The sequence below is a fragment of the Neurospora hispaniola genome (genome assembly GCF_033458365.1).
Source record: "Neurospora hispaniola strain FGSC 10403 chromosome Unknown B0T23scaffold_3, whole genome shotgun sequence".
In the NCBI taxonomy this organism is placed as follows: Eukaryota; Fungi; Ascomycota; class Sordariomycetes; order Sordariales; family Sordariaceae; genus Neurospora; species Neurospora hispaniola.
Window position 1 is genome coordinate 2,068,342 of NW_026944408.1, and position 25,349 is coordinate 2,093,690.

Here is a 25,349-nt window from a genome sequence, read left to right on the forward strand (position 1 = left end):
AGCCGATGAAGACGCGAGGCCTACAGCTGTCGCCAGACCGTCATGACATTGGCACCTGGCATGGATGTCTGTTGACAGACTCCTGAACAAACACTTACAGTATTCGTAACGACACTACCACGCCCCTAGCAAGCGTATATCATGAGGTGAAATGTATTTATCAATGAAGCGAAAGCACAAGATATGAAATGTTAAATATGTATTACATTATCTACTCTATATCCCAGTATGTCCAGACCCAGTGCTTTCTACCACGCGACCGGCACGTCCAGGCCCAAGGAGTCTTCCTAAAACACACCCTTCAAATGCCCCTTTGTCCTCCCCTTGTGCGCCTTTGGCGCCTTCACATTAACACTCAAGACCCGATCCATCGCGCTCTCCCACACGCCTTCCCCGACCACCGTTGGTATCTTCCTCCCTCTTAACCTCTGATCAATCAACCACATGCCCACCACAAACTCCTGCTTATCCAGCGCCCCGCACTTGCGCCGATCCACAAGCTCCCAGACCTCCGCCAGCTCGTCCACCGGCAGCCGGCTCCGACTCCAGATATCCCTAACTACGACATTCACCACCAGATCCGCCTCGGGGCCTTCCCACGCCCGCGAGAGGTCGACCTGTCCCAGCGAGTCGTCCGGCGGCGGTAGCGGCTGCCAGTTCTCCGGGTGCTCGAACGCGAAACCAGGACGCAGAAAGAGACCCCTGTTGCTGGCCCAGACGGCTTCGTACCGCCGTCGCTGACGGATTGTCATCTCGTCGCGCCAGCGCCGGCGTGCTCCCTCGTTGTGCGCATGTTTCTTGCCACCTAGGTGCTTTTTGCGGTGGCGGTGCGTTTGCAGGCGCAAGTCTTCGTCGTCCGACAGAGAGCGAGGGGCGCGGAGCGTCTTGAGGAGGCTGGCTGGCTGCGTATGCTCTGTCTGACGGCTGGGTCCTGTTCGGACTGGTAGGCTGTCGGCGGTGCGTTGTGGTATCAACGGTCTGGCGTGAGGAGGACTTTGGGTGCGGTGGCGGAGGTGAGGATGAGGAAGGTGATGATGACGATGGCCACGCCGGGGAGGAGGAACGGGTGGAAGGCCGGGTGATTCCAATGATGTTTGGGTCAGTGCCGTGAGACGTGATGACGCGAGGTTGCTTGCTATCATGGCATTCGTAAGGGAATCAAGGCTCATCTCGGGAGTTGGGCTGGCCCCAGTACTGTAACTGTATAGCCCGGTCCCGGGACGCAAGACAGGTGATGGTCGGGTTTGGGATGCCGGGGACCGCACAGACGCCGGGGTACTCACCCGGGACGCCCTGGATGAGGTGCTGGTATTGGCCCTATCCAGCCGAGGGCGAACTCTCTCCAGTTCCTTGGTCGGCGTCTGAGGTCGTGGAGATGGGCTAGAGGAGGCTGAGACAAAAGTTTCGTCGGACGAAGTAGAGTTTCGAGAGATATGGCGGTCCCCGAGACCGGTCTCAGCGCTTTGTCGAATTGTCTGAGACTGATCCACGCTCGGTGAGACAACCCGAGAACTTTTCCTGATGGTTGGCTTGTTATCAGGTCTCGGGCTGGTAACGGTTTTGTAGGTTTTTGGTACAGCTGGAGAAGATTCAAGTCGCGGTGTCGAAACGACTCTTCTGGGCTGTGGGGAGATAATCTTTGTCTCGAAAATTTGGGCGTGCTGAGAAACAGGCGGCGTTGATGGTCGTTTGTCCGCAGGAACCTCTACCCCTTGCTTCGACTGCACGGTTCGGGGCGTTGCAGGAACCTTTTGCTGGCTCTTTCGCTCACTCGTTCCCTCGAATACTATATCCTTTGCCCCCGTTACCGTGACTTTACCACCCTCCCTGCTCGGTTTGTCGCGGACATCCCCATTACGATTCCGTGTCTCACCTTGTTCCTGATTACTAGATTCGCCATCCCGTCCCATGGCTCCACTTGGGCTTTTTATCGATTCCACGGTACTGAGTGAAATATCCCTTCTTGGCTTAGGTTTCGGTTTTTGGGCAACCTTCAACTTGCCTGATGCAACGGAGGGTACTCCTCCAGTTCCACATTGGTTTTCGATGCTGAGGCCTTCTGAGGGCGTGGGAGACGGCGACGTTAGTGTCTGATGATGTTGTGTGTTTGATGCCGGACGAGGCTTCTTCTTCTTCTTCTTAGCAGTTTCTGCCTCTGCCTGTTTACCGTCGAACATAGCGACCAAGGACGTGGTGGGTGGAATGGATGCTGTATCCAGATGCTGAGAATCGAGTGCGGGTGGAGAAGGTGTGTTTAAGGTCGCTACACTTGAACTGCGTGTCCGGCCTGATCGGGCATGTTGCTGAGAAAGGACCGGATGCGTTTGTGGATTTGCCGAGCTCAGTGACGGGCTTGGTGATGGCGAACCGGACCTACTGGCGGCCAGAGTTGCAGCGATCCAAGAAACTGATTTGGGTTCAGGACTGGGCTTTGAGGTTGCTGGAGTAGGAGGATGAGAATAAGAGTTGTCGACTGCTTGGCTAGATAGAGAAGCTAGGGATGGCCTCCTCGAGCGCCTCGCTGGTTGTTTGCTTGGCGCATGATCGTTTGCCCGATCTTCGACATGTTGTTGCTGTTGCGAGCTCCCGCTGGTGCCCTGGCCATGCAGTTCCTGCCTGTTTGTCCTGCCAGCTGATCCAACACTTGAACTTGAAGATGGCGTTGAGGTGACCACCCGTGATGCTTCGTTCTTGGAGGTGGTTGGAGGTGAGTGCTCTCTTGCAGCGAGGGTGGCTGCCAAGCGTGCCCCGTTGCTGCCACCAACTGTCCTAGAGGTTGATGTCGAAACGGACCCGGTCCCTGGAGTTGGTACCCGTGAACCCCCATGAGGCCGTGGAACGGCGGTATCGCTGCCTTTAGCCGCCGTCCTTTGCTGATGTTTAAAAGCCAGTGTTGCGCCCTTGAGAGCAGCAGCAAGACCGGAAGTAGCGGGATTCGTAGATGCCCCTGTCGGGGACGAGGTTGGGCTGGCAGGACCACGACCATCGCTGGAGGTTACCGACGCAGACATGAAGTTGGAGATTCAGGGATAGTATTGGTGTTGTTAACAGCTAGAGCCTTTCGACTTGCTGCTGACGGGATATCTTGAAAGCCTCGGGTCCCCTCCACGGCGTGACAGCAAAGTGCCAAAGGCAGAAAGTAGCAGAACTAAAACTGGATCTGCGGTCTGCGTTTGGCAACGTGGGTCTTCTCTCTTGTTTTTTTTTTTTTTTTACGTGGACATTATGTCCAGCATAGGAGGAATAGAACGGGGTCGTGGATGGATTCTAGGTTGTTTTAGCGATTGTTAGGCCGTTCGTTTGTTCGGAACCCCGGCCGGTCCAAGTGGAAACTCGGACTATTTTGACGTGCAGCTGAGTGACGACGGACGGGCTTTGGGAGTGATGCCGGCCCGAGTGATGGATGACAACATGCAACAGCAAAGCGAGTCCGCAAGTAAGGCTCCAGAGGGGCAGCAGAGATGCCCCTGGAAGCGATCCCGATGATTGGCAGGCACGATTTGGCACTTTCACTTCAACTTTCGATCCCTTCCCGTATTGTTGTTGTCGTCCCGCTCTTTGTAAAACTGGCTGTCAAAGGTAAGTCAGTACCTGCCTGCCTTACCACTCATTCGACCGACCACACAACCCGTCTCTAAAGCCGGTCTGCTGATTTGGCCTGATATTTGGGAACAGGATCGCCATGAGTGGTCTCTTCTAGCAGAAAGAATATTACCTACCGACGTTGTACCTCCATACCTACTATTGTGTAAGGTACGGTTCGGGAGGTTACCAGGTGTCGAGCCCGTGTCGCGGGCACATCCCGCCAGAGGTGTCAGCTCTATGTAATCCGCAGGCGGTTTCAGCAGGGTCTGTGCGATGTAACAGTGGACTGTTTAAGCGGGGTGCCCCTGCATAGCCGCACAGAGGTAGCGGCCAAGCCATATGCGCCCTGAACTATGTACATATAATATAATGATCCCTGGTTCATACCTGGAGATGGAGGTCCAAGCACCTAAACCGTGGAAGTTTTGAATCAAAATACAAAGACAAAAAAAAAGTTCAAAAAAGAAGATTTAATGGTCATCGTGCGACGTGGGCCTGATTCGAACAGACGCTCCCGAAGGAACAAGATTTCTAGTCTTGCGCATTAGACCACTCTGCCACCACGCCAATTATTGTTTGAACAGCTTGGATGTTGTGTCTACATAGCCCCGTACGGTGTGCAACACATTCACCGAGACCATCGGACGAAAAGACAACTGGGTGGTGTTATAAAGTGACCGCATTTGGATGTGAGATATTGCAAATCTGTTTTTTCTCGCTTGTCCGCGCAAGGCAGAACCGCTTAGACAGCTTCGATAACCGGAATAATTTGATGCATGGCCAATGATCGAAACAAACGTCCAGAGAAAATTCCTTGAACGCTTTCCATTTCCTTCCACTCATCACTTCATGCTACCTACTTCATCCATTCTTCTTCCCACCAACCGCTAAAACGTCCCAAAAACCCAAGTAAATGCAGTAGAAAAAAAAATAATGAGACAAGAGAAGAGAAAGAGAAAAAAGCACCATATGAATGACGAAGAATCAGAAACAAAATGGGAATCGAAAGCCACAAAATAACAAGAAAACAGAGAATCCATCCAAACCAAGCGTAACCATGCCGTATCCCAATCCTTACACTCAGTGATAATGAGAATACCCATCCTCATCAGCCCATTCGTTTTGCCCGCCCATAATCCTATCCCCATCAGCATCCACCAAGGCGACACGGCCTGCATGCGCCGGTGGTTGCAGTCCGCTCTGCTTCATTGCTCGTAATTGCGCCGCTTGCTGAAGTTGGCTAAACCCAAGTTGTGACTGGCTATGTTGGCTAGCATGCGACTGAGGCCGTGAATCATCCGGCGTCGACCGTCTGAAGCCTCCCAGACTGCGAGCCCCCCGCACCTTATGCAGGTATAGATTTCCAGCCTCTTCCTCAAGATCTGAACCGTCCTCGTACGTCTGCCAGTTCTCTGACTCCGACAACGCCGAGCCTGCAGATTCACGGTCGGAAACTTGGCGCACAGGAGGAGGTGGTGCTTGAGGCAAATGCTTGAACGATGACTGTGATGCAGTATAGGAAGTCAAAGAAGAATGGGAAGTGCGAGATGTGTGCGAAGAGATCGAGTTGGAATGACCAGGCCGAGTGGAGGACCTGGAGGAGCCCCTATCATCGTACATATCTTCCGCCTCAACTTCCCGAATAAGGGTGATGCTCGACCTAAGATTAGCACCATTGTAAGGGTTGTTCGGCTTCTCGAGATCCGGAGGTGGTAGGAGGGAACGCATCTTGGGCGGCGGAGCTCTCAGTAATGGAGCGCCCCGGAGCGTTCCGGTCCCATCCACCCTCGATTCCGGCCGACCAGTGATACGGTCTACCGGAGCGCTGTTGATAAAAGTAAGGTTTGAAAGGGGCGCTCGAGCTGGAAGACGGGTCGGGCTACCGGACTTCCCATTGATAGTCGCGCTCCTTGTCGGGAGTGACGGTGTGCTAGCGCTTGGTGTCTTGGTAGGGCTTCTTGGTGGTTGTCCCCTCAATGCGTGGGCACTATCAGCACGGCTCAAAGTGGCGGCCCTTTCTCTGGGCTTGGCTGCCGAAGCAGATACGCCGGGAGTCTTGGGTCTGCTCGTCCCAAGCCCCGTCTTGGGGTCTTCCTCCTCAACGGAATCGAGGAACCGTTCTCCATGAACCAGGAATGGCCGGCCATATTCACCCTCCCATTGTTCCAAAGCCTTGCGGAGATCCACCGTAACCTTGGGCAACTCCTTTGCAATGCGCTTCCTCATTTTCTCTTCCCGAAGGAGCTTGCCAGGATCGCGCCTCTCGCCCTTCTGACCCTTCATCAACAAGCGTGAAGCATCCTGGCTTGAAGCTGCCAGTTCCTCGCGGTCAGCAACAAGGCTCTTGTACTTGTCAACAAGAGACAGCAACGGAGCTCTCTGCTCTTTCAAGGTCTCTAAACGAGCGATTTCGCGCTCGTGTGCCTCCAGCAGAGCATCGCTGTAGACGTCAGAGAAGGCTGGGGTGAACTCGAGCATCTCATCCTCAGAGTAGTACAGAGCATCCCACAGCCCTTGGAGCTTGACGCGAGCATCCTCAATGAAAATGTGCATGTTCTGGCGCTTCAGCTCGTTCATGCGTCCCAGCTCATCTTCAAACTCGTGGATTTGTCGCAAGCCGCAGCCACGGTTGCTGTTAAGGAAGGCCTTGCGCACACTCTCGTCCACCCCAAGCTTTTCCCAGAGTTCTCCAACTGTCGCCTTGAGATTGGCCAGACGGTTTTCTCGGTTCTTCTTCTCGTCGGCCAGCTTGTCTTTCTTGGCTCGGAGTCGTTCAATGTCCACTTGGTGAAGACCCAACTGTTCTGGCGCATCCCGGTAGTACTTGACTATAGCACCATCCGTTTGCGCTTGTGGCGTCCCAAGCTCAGCCCACAGCTGGATAATATCTTCTGACACAGACTTAACGGCTGCGACCCGGCGAGTGTACTCCTCAAAGACTCTGGTGAACTCCTCATCCAGCTTCTGCACATATGAGTCGGTCAAATCGAAAGTTGTCGATACTGGCTGATCGGGTCCGGTAGGTGGTAGTTCGAGCTTCACAAAGCCTGGTTCCAGGTGTAACGAGTACGATTCAAGGGCTTGCGCCAATTCTGCCACAGTGTCAGTACAGGTCTGTGGTTTTTGTGGGAAGAGCTGGCAGGAAACGTACTCTTGATCTCCTCGTACCGCTCTCTGTGCGCCCTGGCTACCTGACTGTGCTTTTCTTGGAGACTCTGGATGCATTGGACGAGTGGGTATGTGACCTTGAGTCCATCGTCTTCGAGTGACCGCCGGGCCTTCTTGGTCTCATCCATGGCCGCCTCCATTTGTCGGATTGTTGTGATTATCCCCTGGGCCTCTTCAATCATCTCCTGCTTCTCGTTTGTCACTCGGCGCACCTGATTCTGCAGTGTCTCAGAGAGAGCTGCAAAAAGCTTGTACGAGAGCGGATTAGCCGATGCTCGCCGTGCCTTGTGCGCAATTGTCGCCTCTGCTTGTTTTTGCTCACCTCGGCTTCTCTATGCTCGCGATCATTGTGGGCAACGCCGATCTCGTCAAATAAGCCATGCAACTGACCGACAATGGTGTTGACCTGTTGCGCCAGGTAGCTGGTATCCATGTTGGGTAGACTGTTATTCTCTCGGATTTGGCAAAACGAGTGTGGGCGGTATGAGCAGTATGGTAAAGGGTGACGGCGGTGAGGGTGTCGTCGTCTGGCGGGAGCGTCGTGTCGAACAGGACGTGGTCGCTAATTCAGGCGCGGGGCGTGCCGATAGGGTGATATTCGGCTGCGGCAAGAGGCCTAAAGTATGCGACTTATGACGTGCAGCTGGGACTTTGGGTGCTTCTGGGCTGCAGCTATGAGGTCTAAAACTACACGGCGGGCAGCTGGGTTTACACAAGTCGAGTCGACGGGAGATTCCACCGCAGCAGGCGGGTCGAAAGTATATCGATGCGATGCGCTCAAGTCAAGAGGCATACAGACATTCCATGCAGAGGGGAAGGAAGAGCAAGCGACGGTGGGTGAGGATGTGGTGATGAGAAAAGAAAGTTGGAGAAAAGGGGAGAGAAATGGCGGAAAGAAGGAAGTAGTGACAAGGTGGTGAATAGTCCCAGGAACAATTGAGGAAACGACGGGTTGTGGCCGAAGCTTTTGACGGTTGTGAGATGGATGCACTTTTTCGCTCTGAATTCGGGTTCGACACTGCTGAGACTCTTGGGTACTTTGTAGGTACGTACGTAAGTGCCTGGGTGGTGTACATACATAGCAGAGTACTAGCCCGTGTATTACCTACCTCCCGTCTCTCTAGTCTCTACCTCTATTCGACAGGATCCGGGTCCAACCACCAACCACTCAGCCCACCTCACTGGCCTTTTTTTTCTTTCTCAGTGTTTGCGACGGACAGAGAGGACGGCCTGGCTGGCGTGCGGCTGTTTGGCGCCTGTTCCTCGTCGTATCCAGAGCAACGCCCGCTTTTAGTGTCAGATCCCGATGCGCCCCACAGCACGTCTCCACTCGTCAGAGTCCTCCCGTTAACCTGCCCCGGCCTGGATTCGGGTCCCAGCAGAGGGACGATAAGTGGAAGCACAGCACGGTAAGCAGTCTTCGGTTTCCAGCGCCTTGATATTCGTGGGATTGTGAGCGACGAACTCAAGGGAAATGAATGTCTCAGGAGGAGAAGAACTGCAGGTGATGCGATAAACTCGGGGCTGGAAGGGAGAGAGCCTCAGAAGGTAGGTCCAAGCCATGATGAAACCTCCTCCCCTCCTCTCCTCCTTGCATACATAAGAGGTACCTACCTACCTTGGTTGGTCTTGGCCCTATAATGGCTCAGCTTGGGAAAAGAGCTTCCTGAGAGCCCACAAGCCCACCACGCCCGCACACCGCAACCGTCGACACAGCAGCGCCCCAAGGCCTCCTTCCGATTATCCACTTCGTCCTGTTCCTTGCTTTGAAACGTTTTCGTTACCCCTCCTGCCCGCCATTGCACACCCGAACCTTCGGGGGCCGGGCCTCCGCGTCTAATTCGGACCAATCTTCGGTTCAAGTTCAAGTCTTCCTTGCTTTTCATCCCTCGTGCGGTGCCTCTCTCTTGCTCAAGTTGCTGTCTTATCTTTTCACTCGGCAACAACAAAGTGATGTCCGTAACCGTAGCTTCGGAACCACCATCCTTTGTTCCTGATGCACCCATAGCTTGCGACATCTCCCATGCAGCAAGCAGCCAGCAGCCATCCCTCTGAACAGAGCGATTGGATGTCTATCAGATGCACACTGCAGGCAAGGTCAGGACTTAAAGGTCGCAGTTGCGTTCAACAAGCCAACGAATCCATCCAATGGCGGTTGACAGAACAAAGGATGTCAAACTTGATCAAAACACACCATCTTCTTCCATGCATATGTATCCTATTTCTAGTCAGGGCATCGGTGATTCAAAGATAGGCAAGGTACTCTACCTGAGACGACGCAGGAGGCCTGCCGACTTACATGAAAACCACAAACAAACATCGGTGCCAGTTTTATATATCTGCGGGGACCTCTCTTACCCACTTCAATCCCCCCCTCCAGGCTCAAACCGCACTTGTTGTTGTTTACTTTTACCCAACCAGCAGTGTCTGTTGATTGATGGCTGGTGGAGATCAACCCTCCATCATCTTTCAGGTCCATCTTTTCTTGTTTTTTTTTCCCCTGTGAACAAAAGCAGATGATTCAAGTCATCAACATCGAATGACAGCGCCTAACTCAGCTCGTCCATGCCGATTCTGCAGTTCAGGTCTCCCATCTTGCGCCGCACCTACAATCAGGCTACTGTACCTCCAGTCTACCTCCTACGTACCTGCCTAGCTACATACCAGGTTACAAGCTTACTTACGTACCTACTACCCCTCCAAGCGCTCCCCCGTCCAACCAAAACCACCCGCTCTCGTCTTCCTCCAGCCTCCTCGATTCTTCAAACAACACCCTCCCACCGAATCAGAGCTCGTGAACGCCCAAGTTGCATCTCCGCAAGCATAAAGTATCGAGCCACCAACATCATGCCCGCAACGCTCCTCATGCCGAACCCGGCAGAAAAGAAACCAATGCTAGACCGAGGCCGAGAGCCTTGCCTTCCTGGTGCCCGAAACCTGTCTCTCAATCATGCACCCACTGTAAAATGAGGCTAATGTACACTAACGATTGCAGCATTAAACATCCGATGAGCTAGTGGGGTTTTGCTTGGCTGACGTACTTGACGCGGAGAAGTCTTCCGTGAAAAGAAAGAGAAAAAAAAAAGATATAAAAAAGATACAAAAGTAAGATTGTGAACCGCTGCTATTTCCTTTAAAACTCTCCATCGTGTTTGAAAAGACAACTGGGGCCGAGTACGGATATCTAAAGTTACACATGCCAACACATCTGGTAAGACGTGGTTCTAGACTTTTTCTGGAAGTGGAAGTGGAAGGCAGACACGTGGTACTCGAGTATGTTTAGTTTCTTTCAGTTCCCAGGCGTTCGGCCGTTGCGGGAAAAGAAAACATGAAATGATTTGAGTCAACACTAAGGTAAGGAACAAACCTAAAAAGAAGAACCATTGGATTCCACTGATCTGCAGATTTAACAAAGTTCGTCGTAAGTGCTCCACAGTACTGTTATAGTTGGAGCGTGTGTTCTTTAGTCTCGTCCATCGATCGATCGTACTGAGCAATAAGAAATATGTCAGTCGAATCTTAACAGCACGGAACAAGGCACACTCACAAGGAGCCAAGACGAGGAAATAATGCCCCTTTTGGTTTGTAAACAAACCTACGATGGGCGATGCATAGTAGTTCACAACTCAGACTTTCTTTTGTACGCCATGTAGCTTCTAACAAAGATCTTATCACAAACTCACCATCTTCTCTACCTCTTCAAAGTCTTTTGCTTCTCCGCATTAGTAGCCACATTCCTTCCTTCCACCAACAACCCCTTTCTCCTGCGCACACTATCCATATACCTCTTGGCCACATTCTCCCTGTCCCCAAACTCGCCCAGGTCCTCCAAGTCGTCTTCGGTGAAGGGCACCCAGAAGGGATCCTCGTCCAGGATCTCGTAACCCGTGAAGATCAGCTGTGGCTGCGCGGCGCCCGAGGTGCGCTTGCGCATGTCGTCGGCGAACCCAAACGACTCGGCCACGGGCAGCAGGGCCTGGATAGTGAAAAAGGGCGTGCCTTCGTTCATGGCTTCCGACTGCACGCGGCCGCGGCGGCGGGTGAGCACGTCGTAGACACGGCCTAGGACTTCGGCTTTGTGGACGTTAGTATGAGTAACTTGACTTGTAGGGAGGGTGTAGGGGACAAATAAAAAATGATGAAAGAAGAACTTACTGCTCGCTTGAATCTCGCACGAGTACATGGCCAACATCAAGCGCGGCGACCAGTCCAAGAATCCCTTGTGAATTGACTGCTGCACCGTCTTGATAACCTCACCCGTCAAACGGCCGATCCTGTCACGGGCCGACGAGGCCTCGTCGTCCTCCGTCTGCGCCACCAGAACATCCTCCACGAAGACGGCGATACCCTGCACGGGCTCGTTGCAAAGCGGCCCTTGCTGCGTGGCCAGCTGGAAACCGTACATGATCTTATCGCTGAAGTGGGCTGGGTGCAGCTTCTCGTCGCCCGTAGGCGCCTGATTGCGGATCTTGTCGGCCGAGAAGGCCTTGCTGAAGAGCTGGTCCTTGGTGGCGTCAACGAGGATGTTGGCGCCCGTTCTGCGCGGGCCAAAGGAGGCGATGCGGTCGATCACGTCCTTCCAAGCCTCCTTGTCTTTGACGCCGTCGAGCTGGGCCTGGAGCTGCTTCTTGAGCTCCTCGGGCGTGAGGGTGGTGGCGGCTTGGGACACCTCTTCGTCTTCTTCAATCTTGACGTCCGACGGCGTGCCGTTCTCCAACGTAGCCTCTTCTACAGAGGGTGACTCGACGCCGTCCTCGACACCAGCCGCCTTGCGGTCTGTGTACAGCCGCTTGATGCCGGCGGAGTTCTTCTGGAGGAATTCAGTTACGGGGGCCGGGAGGGGCCTGACGCGCAGGGTCACCGTCACCTGCTTGGAGCTCGTGACGCCGACAACCACACCGCGGCCGAGTTCCTTGTTCACTGGAGGACGCATCTCTTCGGCACGAACGATCGTCTCCCGGTACGGCACAATGGGCGCACCGGCTTGGATCTCACATCGCGCAAACCGCTCGCGCAGATCCGTCAGGCAGCGTTCGAGATGCAATTCGCCGGCAGTAGAGAGGACGTGCTCGCCACTGGAGAAGTGCTCATACTCAGCGCACGGATCGCTCTGGACAAGGAGGTGAAGACCCTGAATCATCTTGTCCAGGTCATAGGGGTTGACAGGCTCAAGAGCGACACGGACAATGGGGCGACCGGCCAGGTTGGCGATACCAGCCAAGTTGACCGAGCCCTCGAGCTGGCTGCAGAGCGTTCCGGACTTGAGAAGGCCGCTGCCTTCGAGACCGCGAATACCGAACACGACACCAGCTGGGACGGAGGGAAGGGCCTCGAGATTGCGACCCATGAGCATGTAGAGAGCGGTAACCGTCACCTTCTTCGGAACGGGTTGGGCATGAGGATCAGCCGGAGAGAACTTTGGGGGCAACACATAGATCTCGTCGCCAACAGAAAGAGTGCCCGAGTAGATACGGGCAAAACCGATAAGATGCTCCGCTTCGACGGGCTTCTCCTCGAGTTCCGGCACGGCATTGTCGGTCAAGGAGGTGCTGGTGAAGGCGTTGGCCAGGTCGTTCATGTCAGCGTCAGCGTCGGCGCCTCCCTGGGCACGGATGGCTTCGGCACGCTTCTTTCTCGCCAGCTCTCGAGCTTCCTCCGGGCTAAGCGGTCCGCGGCGCCTGTTCTCCGGCAGCTCGCTTTCAGGCACGGATATCATCTTGCTAACATATGCAACCATGGGCTCAGATGGATCTTTCTTGAACGAGACCATGGCATCTTTGACCTTGGAATCGATGTGGTCCGCGCCAGGTACGCTTGCCAGGAGGTCTGGGAGACGGTCCGCCTGAGCTGCTTTGGGCGAAGGCAATGACTCCACCACTGAGACGAGCAAAGCCGTAGAGAGAGGCAACCAAGAAGCAAACACCGTGGTAAGGAGTAATTTGGGATCCCGAGAGCGGAGGATGTGAGGCGGTACACTGAGGTTCAAGGACTTGGTGATCTTCTCCAAAAGAGCGGGATCACCCTTACCGGAGTCACCACCAACCGTGGCCTGGTAAACAGCCCAAATTGGCTCCAGAACCAACTGGACAAAGATGGGCTTTAGAGGTCTGCCCTTGAGATGCTTAGGCCCAAGTACCTTTTTGGTCTTGGGATCCATGTAGAAGTTGCCCCAGAGAACCTTCTCCAGCAAGCCACGCTTGATGCCGAGCTTCTTTTCGTACATGCCGGCAAACTGACGAACAGTAAAAGCCCAGCCGTCGATGGCACTGCCAAAAATAACATTGTTCTTCTCTGGCGCAAAGTAAATCTCCTCGTCGTCTTTTTCCTGAAACTGAAGCTCGCCGGAGTCAGGTTGACCGGCAGCTATCTGAGCCTCCTTGGCCGCAGCGGCAGCCACTCTTTCCTCCATCCGGTCACGCCAGTTGAGATCTTCTTCCATGCGCTCACCTTGGAAGAAGCTTCCAAGAACTGCGTTGACTTGCTCGAGAATTTTGCTGAGGTGGATATAAGCCTCGCCCGGGGTCATCTTCAACTCGGTAACCAAACGGTCGATTTTGTTGATAACAAGAAGGGGCTTGAGCTTCTCGGTCCATGCTTGGCGCAACACGGTTACTGTCTGACTGCAGACGCCTTCGACAGCATCGACCAAAACAACGGCACCGTCACAAAGGCGAGAAGCAGTGGACACTTCACTGCTGAAATCGATGTGTCCGGGGGAGTCGATAAGGTTGATCAAGTACTCCTTGGCCTCGGGAGTAGCGTCAGGAGCCGACCTCCTCAACATGGAGAAGTATAGTGAAATGGCTGAAGACTCCATGGTGATACCTCTTTGCTGTTCATCCGGCCGGGAATCGAGATAGCGAATCTTTCCGGCGAGTTTTGGTGAGATGATGCCATTGGTGGCGAGAAGGGCATCTGTGAGTGATGTTTTCCCATGGTCCTAAGGAGAATGAAGTGTAAGTCTTTGTAGCAACAACACATAGAGGCCAGGTACGTTGCTTGGGTATAAGGAATACGTACAACGTGAGCCAAAATACAAATCTGTAAAACAAAGTAGTTAGCTTCATGTCCTCGAACTGAAGTCTTGTTGGTTTTTACACAAGGATGCATATCACATGCAGCTCAACTTACATTCCTCACGTCATCGGCATTTTGTTGGAGCTTGGCCAGCTTTTCTGGCTGGACAACAGGCATGATGATTATTCACAACTGATGAGCTTCCTTTGAGTAAATAAAGATTCTGTTTTTGGCGTCGGGACTACTGTAGAGCGCAGTTGGTTGTTTAGGTGTTGGGCTTAATCGAGTGAGCTTATTGAATATGAGAGGTGGTTAAAGTGATCGCTGATTAATATGGGAATGGGTAAAGGATGGGAGGCGTCTTTGGAAGTCGATCTTGGGCAACTTTTTGGCGGGGCAGCCTTTTTTTTTTTTTTTTTTTTTATACAGAAATTAAGGGAAAAAAGCTGGAGCCAGACAACCTGGAAGAGAACGTGAGCCAAGATGCACAAGAACTACATTTGTGTATTATTCTCTGGGAGGTTTGGTGCTACTATTTATTTTATGTCTGTCACTCTTTAGTTGATACTAAGCCCAGAAGTAGTGCACACGCATATGCTTTTTTTTTTTTCGCGCCGACGATGCCCGCCGCGCGGTGCCTGACTTTCAAAGTTGACTTTGAAATGATTCATTCGCTGTCATTTGAGATGGCATCGGACTGGTTCCAGTTGCCCCTCACTGCCTGCCACCTGTCTGACCTGCTATTCCACAGTGTGCTTGATAGTTGAATTCCTCACTCTGATATTCGAATTTCAATCGTTCAGATCGAGTGAGCCATCGATATATCCATATGCTTGGCGCTTCCTCTGCCCGTCAGACAGTGGCAGACCATACCCTAAAACTGCATACACCCCGCTTTTCTCCCAAAATCCCCAACGGATATGGAAGCGACCTAGCGCGGGTCCCGCCCCCCTCACAATGCTAGCAAAGTGGGTGAAAGAAGCCCACGGACGACGGGCCACACAGCAAAAAATTGAGCCCCGCCAAGCAAAGTCCTGTCGATTCGCTTCGGGCCACTCACTCTTCGCGACCACAGAGAGACACCACCGACCTCACCCACACCACCACCACTCCGGACCCCCGACGCCGTAGTGAACTCTTCTCGACCCGGACGCGACGTCGGATTATCCTTTCCCGAGTCCTCCTCTCTTCCCACTATAGCCCATCATGAGCGCCTTCCATCAAGCGCAAGCGCCCGCCCGCGCCATCGACCCCGATTCGGACGTCGAGGAGGAGGCCCTCGTCAACGACTACAAGGAGCAGGTCCAATATGAGGAGGATGACGCCGAGTCCACCCAGATGTCCCTCGCCGCCCAGACCGACGACATCCAGTCGCGCCTCGCCGCTGCCGCCCAGCCCCTTGACTACTCCGCCGGTCTGGAGGTCAAGTTCTCGAGCTACGATTCCTACTGCAGCTTGTTCCACTTCATCTTGAACTCCGAGGGCCCCGTCGACCTCGAGCCCCCTTCCGTTAGTCTACCTCCGCGTACTCCATGATCATCGATATCCTCCGCTCCATGGTCTCATGGGATAGCTTTGTGCTGACACATGTTTTCTTCCTCTTGCTAGTACTACTGGGCTTGGGACGTCATCGATGAATTCATCTACCAGTTCAACTCGTTCTCCTCGTACAGAGCTCGCATCGCCCGTCAAGGTAACAATGAGGAGGAGATCGCCATGCTCCGCGAGAACCCCAACACCTGGGGCTGCTACAGCGTCCTCAACGTCCTCTACTCCCTGATCCAAAAGTCGCAGATCACCGAGCAGTTGGCCGCCATGAAGCGCAACGAGGATCCCGCGGCCGTCGCCGGCGAATATGGTTCCAAGAACCTCTACAAGATGCTCGGCTACTTCTCCATCATTGGTCTGCTCCGCGTCCACACCCTTCTCGGTGACTTCAGCCTCGCCCTCAAGACCCTCGACGACATCGAGCTCAACAAGAAGGCCATGTTCGCCCGCGTCATGGCTGCCCACTTCACCACCTACTACTATGTCGGTTTCTCCTACATGATGATGCGCCGCTACGCCGATGCCATCCGCATGTTCAGCCACATCCTGGTCTACGTTTCTCGCACCAAGAACTTCCAGAAGAACGCCCAGTACGATTCCATCACCAAGAAGAACGACCAGATGTACGCCCTCATCGCCATCTGCGTTGCCTTCCAGCCCACCCGTCTGGATGACACCATCCACACCGCCCTCCGTGAGAAGTACGGCGACCAGCTCCTCAAGCTCCAGCGCGGTGGCCCCGAGGCCCTCCCTATCTACGAGGAGCTCTTCCGCACCGCCTGCCCCAAGTTCATCTCCCCCGTCCCCCCCAACTTCGACGAGCCCGAGGCCAACATCGATCCCATCGAGCACCACCTTTCCGTTTTCATGGACGAGGTCAAGACCAACATGTTCAACCCCACCATCAAGTCTTACCTCCGCCTGTACACCACCATGGATCTCAAGAAACTCGCCGGTTTCCTCGAGGTCAAGCCCGAGGAGCTCCGTGGCTGGCTCATGGTCAACAAGCAGCGCACCAAGCAGCTGCGCTGGACCGACGGTGGTCTTCTGGAGGGTGAGCTTGTCAACGTCAGCGATCTCGACTATGCTCTCCAGGGTGTAAGTGATCCCCGTGCTGGCGCGGTGAAAACCGTGTCGAAATTAGACAGATGTGATTTCCAGTTGCTAACAGTATTCTGCAGGACCTCATCCACATCTCCGAGGCCAAGGTCGGCCGCAAGTTGGTTGACTGGTACCTCCGCAACCTTTCGCGCACTTATGCTTGAATGGGTTTCTAAGCGCTGCTGGGACGGGAATGCGCTGCTGGGGCGGAGATTCGTCTCTTTCTCATCGTCTTTGTCATTTTTTGTAATTGGCGGGAGTATCAGGGGCTACGCAGGTCTTTGTCAGCAGCATTTGCATTAGGCGTCAATGGGATTGGTCTATTCCAAGGAACATCTCAGGGAGGGTGGGAGGTCGGCAAACACAAAAGCAATCCATCTGGCAACAAGAGGAGAGAATCAGGAAGTACCCATGAAAATGGGAGGGTGTTGTGCTGGGACCTGGCCTCAGGAAAGGGTACCAGTCTTGCCGAAAAGCCAAGACGGTATTTCCTCCAAATATCAAATCAGGCTCTATCCTAGGAATAGGGCCTGTGGAGAGTCAAAGATGGAACCGCATACATACCTCAAATACCGCCGCGGCTGGCACGCCGCGTAGGTTCGCTCCTCTTGTTGCACCCACATCGGTCTATTAGGGGTGTTGATACGCAGTTGGAAAAGGCGTACTCTACTATATGATCAGTTAGTACGTAAGTTAACACAATGGGGTAGGAAAAACAAAGCGATATTTAGACAGGGTTCACTTGTTATTTTGCCAGCGCTGAAGTTGTTCATGGCTGTTTTCTATACCATCTAAGAGAGGTACCTTAGCTACAAAAGACCAAGAGAAGGGTCCGTTCGATCAGTTGTAACCTTGAAACTTTCTTACCTCCAACGTTGGATTGAACCCCCGAAGGAGAAAAACCTTTGTTTGACCAGTGCCGGAGGCCTCCGAGTAGAGCCCATGATGGATGAGGAATTAAGAAGCCATTTCCATAGCCGAAACAGGACCATGAACAAGAAGACAGCTACATATGTAAGTGATACGGTGATACGACATTAACAGCAGGGCTGAGATCGATAGTCTCTGCATACATAGCTATCCAAGACGGTAACCACGGCATCGTCTGACAAGATGGAGGAAAGAAGATATCGCCAAGGCCGCAAAACCCGAATGGCACACCCACTCACTGACCCAGTTGCCGAGCCGAAGCTAACGCAACTTGACAGCCTCCGACGACACCCTTAACCGTCCATCGTACATACATGTGTACAGCACATCTCCATGGATGCTTGGCTTGCGTCTTTTTGAATGATGGGAGGCCTCCCGTAGCCTAGTCGTTCGACGTTAATGAAGATGAGGTGGATACTAGATCACTATCTCTCGGTCCGACTTGTGGAGAATTTTACGATGATAATGATGATGAAGAAGAAGAAGAAGAAGAAGGAGAAGAGGTCGGCGTTTGAGTATGTACCAAGGTAGGTGAATGGTGTATGTTGTAGCACGTCAACTTTCTTGCGTAGTGACAGCGGGTCGTCGTCTTGTAACAAGGAAAAGCTGGGAAAGACCTAATGTTCTTTGGCGGCCATTGATATCTAGTGTAGTTGCCTATCTATCAACGAGGTTTGCTGCTCTGTCCCGTTTTTTCACGAATATAGGTACCCACACAGTTAAGAACTTTAAGAGCAGGAGTGTTGACACTCTTACTCTACCTCTAGGTGTATGCATGTGATAAATGATTGTCTGCCGAGCCGACCTGTCGGCTTGGAGATGTTACTCACCGGCACATATATTGCTCGGTAGATATATGGTGTCACATAAGCGAATGGTGACAATGACGTATGGTAAACGAGAAAGATGAAGCATGCTTGAAGTCTATGCGCTGGATCTCTTTAGGGCTGCTTAGGTTGTTACCTTAGGTAAGATTTTCCTCTCAGCAAATAGGTTCAATATAAGTAGGTTTAATGTGAATACTCAGACGAGTGAGTGATCGATTACTTTATAGTTGAGAAATTGAATGTGTGGTTGGTCTTCTATGAATCCGCTCTTATAACGGCTGGGAATGTCCTGGCATGTATCGTGTAACATATCGATAGCCAAGCCAACTTGCTGTGGTCTCTGTATCTGATGTATCTGCACATGATATGAGCCTTCTACGGTGTGTTGATAGGTCTTTGTTTGATAGGTCTTGGTACTACCGTCCTTCATCATACTTCCCTATGTAGGATCATCTAGTTCATCTCCTTGGAAAGAGACGTACCGCATATTTGCACTCGATATCGGTTCACTCAACTAGGCATAGCGCCGGGTATATCTGGCTTCGAGCAATCTGCTAAATGAGTTGATTCGGCTCGCAAGGTTACCTCGACGAGGTTACCTGGGAATGATACAGGCGAAGAATTGAGTGAGAAAGAGCGGTAGTGTCGTTCAACTCAAAAAAGTAACATCCAATGCAATGCTCGCTGTCTGATCTGCGGCGTTTGGTAGGATTCCGGCAGCGGCCGTTCGTCTTTGACAATCTTCACTGGACAATCCCCCTCCCATCTCCCATCGGACACATCCTTCCGTGACATTCTCATAGCGTCATTCCAGGTTCCAGGCCCTCCAATCACTCCATTGACAGGGCTTCCCCAGGCAACCAAAGCTCCCTGTATAAAGCCAATATGGTGCGTTGCTGCGGTTGACCGCTCTCAGCTTACTCACAGCAAGATGGGCAGGACGGGCAGCGACACCCCACTGATTAGCGACTTGGCGGACAGGTGCCGAAACATTGTCGTTGCCCCTTTTGTAGTGAAGTCTAAGGGTTCTCAAGGGCCGTGCCAGGGTTTCTTTCTTTCTTTTTTTTTTTTTTTTTTTCCTTTTTGCGAGGCTGATAATGTCATTGGGCCTGAACGACCCCTGATGCGTATGATGGAAGAGGGAGGAAATCTGCTTGTAGGTAGAAGGAAATATCGTGTGTCACGCAAGTCACGGTCTTTGGGCAAAGTGTCTGATAGTACTGTTAGTGTATGGGTGTTCAGTCGGAATACAACCCATCATATTCCATGCGCATTTTGTGGCCCTGGAGCCTACCAAGGCGTCTGCCAGAGGAGAGTGGATAGATAGTCTGGGACCCTGCTCTCGAGGTGCATACCTAAACCCTCCCTCGACCGCAAGATGGCCCATCTTGAGGTCACTGATAACACCAAGGCGAGGCGGGCTATCACAGGTTCATGTTGTGGTTGGCACTGCCAAGCACTAGCTTCTTGAATCACAGGGAAAGCTTGGCCTGTCGTGTCTTGTTAGACATTCCCTTCCGCCCCGGAAGGCAGCAGGGGGGGAAGTAATCTAGGGAACAATCGTATGCCTGGACCATGAGAACCTGGGGAAAAGACCTTTTCGAAGTGAATCTCTCCGCTACAAGTGTCGGCAATCGAACTAAATCAACAGCCGAGGAAGAGAAAAAGACGGACTGAGGCTTCCAGAAATTATTAGCTTGATAGGGCAGTGGGGGAGGTTGCAATCCCCTCATGCCCGTGTTACTCATCACCGAGCACGAGGCGCGGGAAAGGAAGCAATTTGGCGTAGACCGACTAAAAACAGGGAGCTAGGTATTCGGTAGAAGTAGCAGGACCTGGGTAGCGTACATAGGACCGGCCGTAGCCCACAGGTACCTCTAGGAACGAAGCTGTAGACATACCTCTAGGCACTTGGCAGGCAGCAGAAGGGAGGCGGCCCTAAGTTCCCTTGGTCTCTTTCACCAGTCAACAGCCCACGGGCAGTCCATCCACAGTTTGTAGCCCTGTTTGGTTGCTCCAGTCCGACAAAGCAGCCCAGGATCCGTCATTCGGTCAGCCCCGGTGTCACTGTCCGCTTGCAGAGTGGACGGTTCCTGCCAGACTTTACCCACCAAAGCCCACTCCAAAGGGTCGCCAAGACAAAAGGAGAAAAAAAAACGAAGCATACTTAAGACAGCCGACTCCAGTCGCTCCATTCACCAGGGGTCTGGACCACCCTGGAAGCGCGACTCCAGGTTGGGCGGTGATATTTATTTAAATCACTGGTGTTGCCAACCACGCTCGGAGCTTGTCTTGCCCACAAAGGCACGCTTCCGTTTCCCAGGGTTTATAGAGAGAGGTAGCCTGACGTCGGTGTGTTGGTTTCTGAATCCATCTCCCAACAGAGCAACGCCAAGCAGCGGAATGCAGAGCCCTTCCATAAAGCTTGGATTCGACACATGACGCTATAGCCAGACACGCTCACACGGTACATACATAAACACACTCACATACATACAAGCACGCACCGCACTCACACGCATACCTACAGAGTCTCTACCGCTCCCTACTTTTACACCTACACCCCCCGGCCGGCACTGGCACCTTCTATCTCCCATCCCGCCTTTGTCCCGTCTTACACCTCTACCTCGAGGCACCTCGACATCCAGGGAGCTACCTCTATCTTTCCTCCTATCCAGATAGCCGCAATCAACCTTACCGCATACCTCATTACGGGCAGAGCTAGTCTGCTCGTACAACCTATCCCTGCGCATTCCATACCTAAAATCAGGCGAGATTCCATCCAATATCCGGATCTCTTTCCGATAGTCCACCTGGACTTGGACACTTGGACTCATCTCCTCCGACCGCGACGACTCTTCACATCTTTGTAACAGCAGCCTTCAGCCTTGCCAACTATCCGCGCGCCACCCAGTCCAGGCAAACATCGTCGTCATCACATCCAGCACTTGCGGGTTTGCTCAAATCCCACCCTTTCAGCTTCCCTTTCCTGGTCACGACCCGGCCGAATACACTCGCCAAACTCCACGCTGGCGGCGTTGTTTCCAATCCCTATCGCCTGGAAGCTGCGTGAACGGACCCTTCCCGCCAGCTTCTCCCCGATCATCTTGCCATCCCTCATCCATCTCTGATGCTGGTTGAAGCCAGATAACCTTTGCTGGCCTTCCATCGAGGCCGATCAGTCGCCCGGATAATAGGCTTTGGACTCGTTATCCCTTGGCCCCGTTATTGTGCCCCCCCAACCAGCACCATCATCGCGATGGCAAAGAGTCTTTCCGACATGGTGGAGCTGATATCCTCACCCTCGGCCGTGAAGAGCCTCGACTCGGATGTGTCACCTAGGACCCAGAACTCCTCGAAGCCCAAGGACTATTTCTCGCCGCAACCAAAGGCCCATTCCAGCGACTCCGAAAACCAGACGCCCGCAGTCGATTACCGAGCAGCAACCACTTCCCCTACGAGCGGGACTAGCGCCTCGAGGCGCGTCAGCATCGTCTCTCCTCTTTCCTTGGCCGATAGCTTTCAGGATGAATCTCGGCGGACGTCACAGAGCGGCGGAAGCAGCAGCGAACGCCCTCCTGTCGGATCTAGAAAATCCTCCGCCGTATCCATATCCTTCCAGGCTCCGCGCCATCCCGCGCTGCCGCAAGGCAAGCCCCGAAAGACCGACAACAGACGGCTGCGTGCGTCATCGCCTTCCCCCGTGAGGTAAGTTATCCCTCTCCGGAGAGTTGTTTGTTTCTGGCTTTTGCCACGCCCAAATCCGCACCATATATATCCTTCTGCATCACCCGCCCCGCCCAAACCCGTCCGATGTTCGGCGCCAGTGGTGCCTTGTTTCTAACGGGGATAGCCCGTGCTTGACTCCTTCCTCATCCCTGGCGTGATTTTAAGCTTTTCCCCTGTGGCCTCCTCCATCCCGTGGACCCTGTCATGGCTCGTTCTCCCCTTTTCAGCGATGGACAATCGGCACCTCAGTTGGCCGTGCTTCGCAAAGAGTCATTTGTCGTGGCAGCATTGGAGTTTGTCACAAGCGCAACAAAACGAGCCCGACAGGTGTAGTGGGGATTGTCTGGGCTGAGGTAAACAGACCTCCGAATCATGACGATCGTGGTGCCAGTGGGGAGTACAATATGGAATCACATCAACAGCCCAGACAACGGAGCAGTGCACTGGCTGATGAGCCTCCATCGAGTTCCGTTCTCCCGCGGGAACTGAAACCCGCATCACACGCCAAAGAACCAAAAAAAGCTCAGGCTCAGGCCCGACATTGTTCTGGCCTCATCCCTCCATCAGAAGACCCCATTCGCCAGCGGTCCGCTTAGGTAGCTTGCACCCCGCTAGAGGTACCTACCCCACCGGCGCCGGTCGAGGTTACCGTTTCCAGCACCTCTACGGATGCCAAGGGCGGCCAAGGGGGGCGCCCACGGTGACCTCTCCTCTGGACTCCAGGTCTTTTGGGGGGTGCCCGAGGTAGCTCTGGGCCGGGCGATGGCTCGTGGGAATTTTGCGCTCATGCAGTGCTCTGGTGGGGGGGGGGGGGGGGGGGGGGGGGAGATGACGGGCACGGCAGTCCAGGTCGAGACCCTTTCAAATCTGCAACATCCACATGCACAATTGGATCCCGTCATGACGCTCTGTTCCCCCTTTCGATCATTCACGCATTGCTCCCCGTACATATCACTCTGAACTTTTGATGCCAAACAAAAAGTTCAGCATCTATCCCAGCACATGGCCATCCTTGCTACATACTCAATTCCCTTTTGATTACACTTGCGACACATCTCATCATCTTGCAATTCAGCTTGCCACCTGCATAGTCGCCGTCGCTTTTGGTGTCATGTCGTCGTCGTTAACAAAAAGTTCTAATTCGGCTCCCAGGTTCCGACAACACGTTGGTTTTGACAACCTACCCGCCGGCGATTCGACCAAGAACAACACATCCTCCTTTACGCTCCATGTAAAACACCAGGGGTACCAGCCATCCCGAAGGTCTCGTACCTTTATGGTGGGTGTGGACGAGCATGCCTATTCCGATTATGCGCTGGTTTGGCTGCTCAACAACATGGTCGATGATGGAGATCAGGTAGTGTGTGTGCGCGTCATTGAGAATCCCATTCGTCCAGGGGAGAAGTCCTACCAGGAGGAAGCGAAGAAGCTGTTGCAGACCATTCAATCCAAGAACGAGCAGAATAGAGCTATCAGCATTATTCTCGAGTGGGCCGTTGGGAAACTGCATTCTACTTTTCAGAAATTAGTACGTCTTCTTGCTGACCACGGGCCCCGTCTGTCTTGCTTTTACTGACAGACGAGCGTAAATGTAGCTTCATCTCCACCAACCCTCAATGCTCGTTGTCGGCACAAAGGGCAGGTCCCTTGGCGGAATCCAGGGCCTGATGAACACACGCAACTCCTTTTCAAAATACTGCCTCCAATACAGCCCTGTCCCCGTGGTCGTTGTTCGACCAGACGACAAGCGACTCAAAAAGAAAGAGAAACGTACCCACGACCCGAACCGACAGAGCTATGCCGCCATGCTGGCATACAACGACGGAAAACACGAAGCCGACAGTGACGCAAGCAGTCTCTACGAGATGGAAAAGAATATTTCTCCGGATGAAGAGGCACACCGAGTGGCTGCCGCGATTGGGTTGCCAGCAGCGTTCGATCCGACCATTAAGCCGTACGAACCCAACAAGCCTCGCAACCGACGAACATCTCTGCCCTCCACTCCTTCTCCCACAGCAGCCGGGACGAGCTCCGTGTCTCTGTCGCGATCGACGCAAGCAAACGAGAGTGGCGACGAAGACACGGCCGAGGAAGAAGATGAGTACGAGATTGAGGCGGTCTCGGGCGACCAACTTCTAGCAGCAGATGGACGGAAGAAATTAGCACTTGAAAGAGAACAGAAGAAGCGACTCCACGCTATGGAAGTAGGAGAAGCCGCTGCCCTGCTCAAGTCAGGGCAGTCAGGAAAATCGCGGGATTCAGACGATGAAGATGAGGAGGATGATACCCTGGGGCGAACGAGCGACAAGACCAAGCAATGAGAACCGGTTTTTCGAGCCATGAAGGAAGCTACAGAGCATAACTGAGATATGAACAAGCGGGTATCTTCCCAGATGATACCAACCTAGTTGGCAGCGGTGCTGGATTTTGACTACGGTATTATTTTGGCGCATGACGGGCATTCAGCACAAATCAGCCTGTGTTGTTATCAAGGTGCCAAGGTGGCCCATTTGACGGATATTTACAACACCAGTGAGCATGCGACAAGTCGTCTTTGCTATACCGGGCCATTGGGAGTTAGAGATCTGTTCCTAGACTGCATGGAGCCGGAGTACAAGGGAAAAAAAAAAAAGCAGTACCGAACCCTTAACCTGCCCGTAGTACAATGGGCAGAGGCTCAGAGGTTCTGTCGAGTAATCATCAGCTTAGCTAAAATAAATCTCCACACAATAAGTTAAATAGTCACCACTTGTTCCCTGCCTTGTACATAATCCTCCAATTCTTTTCCCGTGATGATCTCCAATGTGGTTCGGGAGACTGGGAATCCAGTCTTAGTGTACACTACAGAATATGAGATCTGATCTTGATGGGGTGGGGGTGCATTGTCGCTCGTGGAGGGCCTCCAATTGCCGTCCGCAACGGTGCTCCTGGGGGTGTGGGGAAAGAGACAAGAGGAGTCTTTGGTGGGTGTCCAAAGAACCGCAAATAGGGGTGCACCCCGCTGTCGCATTTTTGAAGCCGGGGAAAACTGGGGTGGTGCCTGGCCGCGTTTTTAGCGCATGTACCTTTTCCGTAGGTAGAGGTAACAATTCGTCATCTACAGTACAATACTGGGTTCCAGTTGTTTGTTTGTTAGCCCTATACACTAGGTAAGCCACATGCAAAGCCATCCTGAACGCTGCTTTTACCATAGTACTTCAAACAAAATGTACAGGCCATAGTAAAAAAATGGATGATTATTATCTGGTCCGACATATTCATGCTGATTCCAGCCCTTATCGTCGAAGGAAACGTATCAACTCGTTGTTAAAGCACTTGGACAAGTTGACCTAAGGTCTCGAACTAACAAATTCCTTTTTAAACGTCGCAGCAACCCTGCCTTTCCTTCACCATACACGCTTTCCAAACTCCGTTGACCTATCAACCAACCTCGACACAGCTGAG

The 25,349-nt window shown here is 53.1% G+C and overlaps 7 protein-coding genes and 1 non-coding gene across 8 annotated transcripts; 3 read left to right on the forward strand and 5 right to left on the reverse strand.

Annotated features, from left to right (window-relative positions):
* Window positions 1–135: 135 nt before the first annotated feature.
* On the reverse strand, window positions 136–3,236 carry B0T23DRAFT_112706 (uncharacterized protein). The gene has a single exon (XM_062831889.1). It carries the CDS (start codon window positions 3,009–3,011, stop codon window positions 288–290), a length of 2,724 nt encoding a protein of 907 aa, XP_062694023.1. The 5' UTR covers window positions 3,012–3,236; the 3' UTR covers window positions 136–287.
* Window positions 3,237–4,070: 834 nt separating this feature from the next.
* B0T23DRAFT_t154 lies at window positions 4,071–4,152 on the reverse strand. The gene has a single exon. It is a non-coding gene; the product is annotated as a tRNA-Ser (tRNA).
* A 366-nt stretch (window positions 4,153–4,518) lies between these two features.
* B0T23DRAFT_112703 (microtubule associated protein-domain-containing protein) lies at window positions 4,519–7,460 on the reverse strand. The gene is made up of 3 exons (XM_062831888.1): window positions 7,076–7,460; window positions 6,737–7,001; window positions 4,519–6,677 (listed from the first exon to the last, which is right to left on the reverse strand). The coding sequence occupies exons 1-3, from the start codon at window positions 7,184–7,186 to the stop codon at window positions 4,666–4,668; spliced, it is 2,388 nt and encodes a 795-aa protein (XP_062694024.1). The 5' UTR covers window positions 7,187–7,460; the 3' UTR covers window positions 4,519–4,665.
* Window positions 7,461–10,197: 2,737 nt separating this feature from the next.
* Window positions 10,198–14,389, reverse strand: B0T23DRAFT_112750 (P-loop containing nucleoside triphosphate hydrolase protein). Its single transcript, XM_062831890.1, has 4 exons — window positions 13,885–14,389; window positions 13,774–13,794; window positions 10,909–13,693; window positions 10,198–10,827 (listed from the first exon to the last, which is right to left on the reverse strand). The coding sequence occupies exons 1-4, from the start codon at window positions 13,945–13,947 to the stop codon at window positions 10,445–10,447; spliced, it is 3,252 nt and encodes a 1,083-aa protein (XP_062694025.1). The 5' UTR covers window positions 13,948–14,389; the 3' UTR covers window positions 10,198–10,444.
* A 587-nt stretch (window positions 14,390–14,976) lies between these two features.
* Window positions 14,977–16,583, forward strand: B0T23DRAFT_427591 (eukaryotic translation initiation factor 3 subunit L; the record flags this gene model as incomplete). The annotated part of the gene is made up of 3 exons (XM_062840074.1): window positions 14,977–15,279; window positions 15,379–16,416; window positions 16,500–16,583. 3 exons carry the CDS (start codon window positions 14,977–14,979, stop codon window positions 16,581–16,583), a joined length of 1,425 nt encoding a protein of 474 aa, XP_062694026.1.
* A 3,446-nt stretch (window positions 16,584–20,029) lies between these two features.
* B0T23DRAFT_112833 (uncharacterized protein) lies at window positions 20,030–20,496 on the reverse strand. Its single transcript, XM_062831891.1, has one exon. It carries the CDS (start codon window positions 20,369–20,371, stop codon window positions 20,135–20,137), a length of 237 nt encoding a protein of 78 aa, XP_062694027.1. The 5' UTR covers window positions 20,372–20,496; the 3' UTR covers window positions 20,030–20,134.
* Window positions 20,497–21,224: 728 nt separating this feature from the next.
* On the forward strand, window positions 21,225–22,032 carry B0T23DRAFT_112835 (uncharacterized protein). Its single transcript, XM_062831892.1, has one exon. It carries the CDS (start codon window positions 21,436–21,438, stop codon window positions 21,886–21,888), a length of 453 nt encoding a protein of 150 aa, XP_062694028.1. The 5' UTR covers window positions 21,225–21,435; the 3' UTR covers window positions 21,889–22,032.
* A 695-nt stretch (window positions 22,033–22,727) lies between these two features.
* On the forward strand, window positions 22,728–24,692 carry B0T23DRAFT_377006 (uncharacterized protein). Its single transcript, XM_062837001.1, has 2 exons — window positions 22,728–23,433; window positions 23,501–24,692. The coding sequence occupies exons 1-2, from the start codon at window positions 22,873–22,875 to the stop codon at window positions 24,224–24,226; spliced, it is 1,287 nt and encodes a 428-aa protein (XP_062694029.1). The 5' UTR covers window positions 22,728–22,872; the 3' UTR covers window positions 24,227–24,692.
* The last annotated feature ends 657 nt before the right edge of the window (window positions 24,693–25,349 follow it).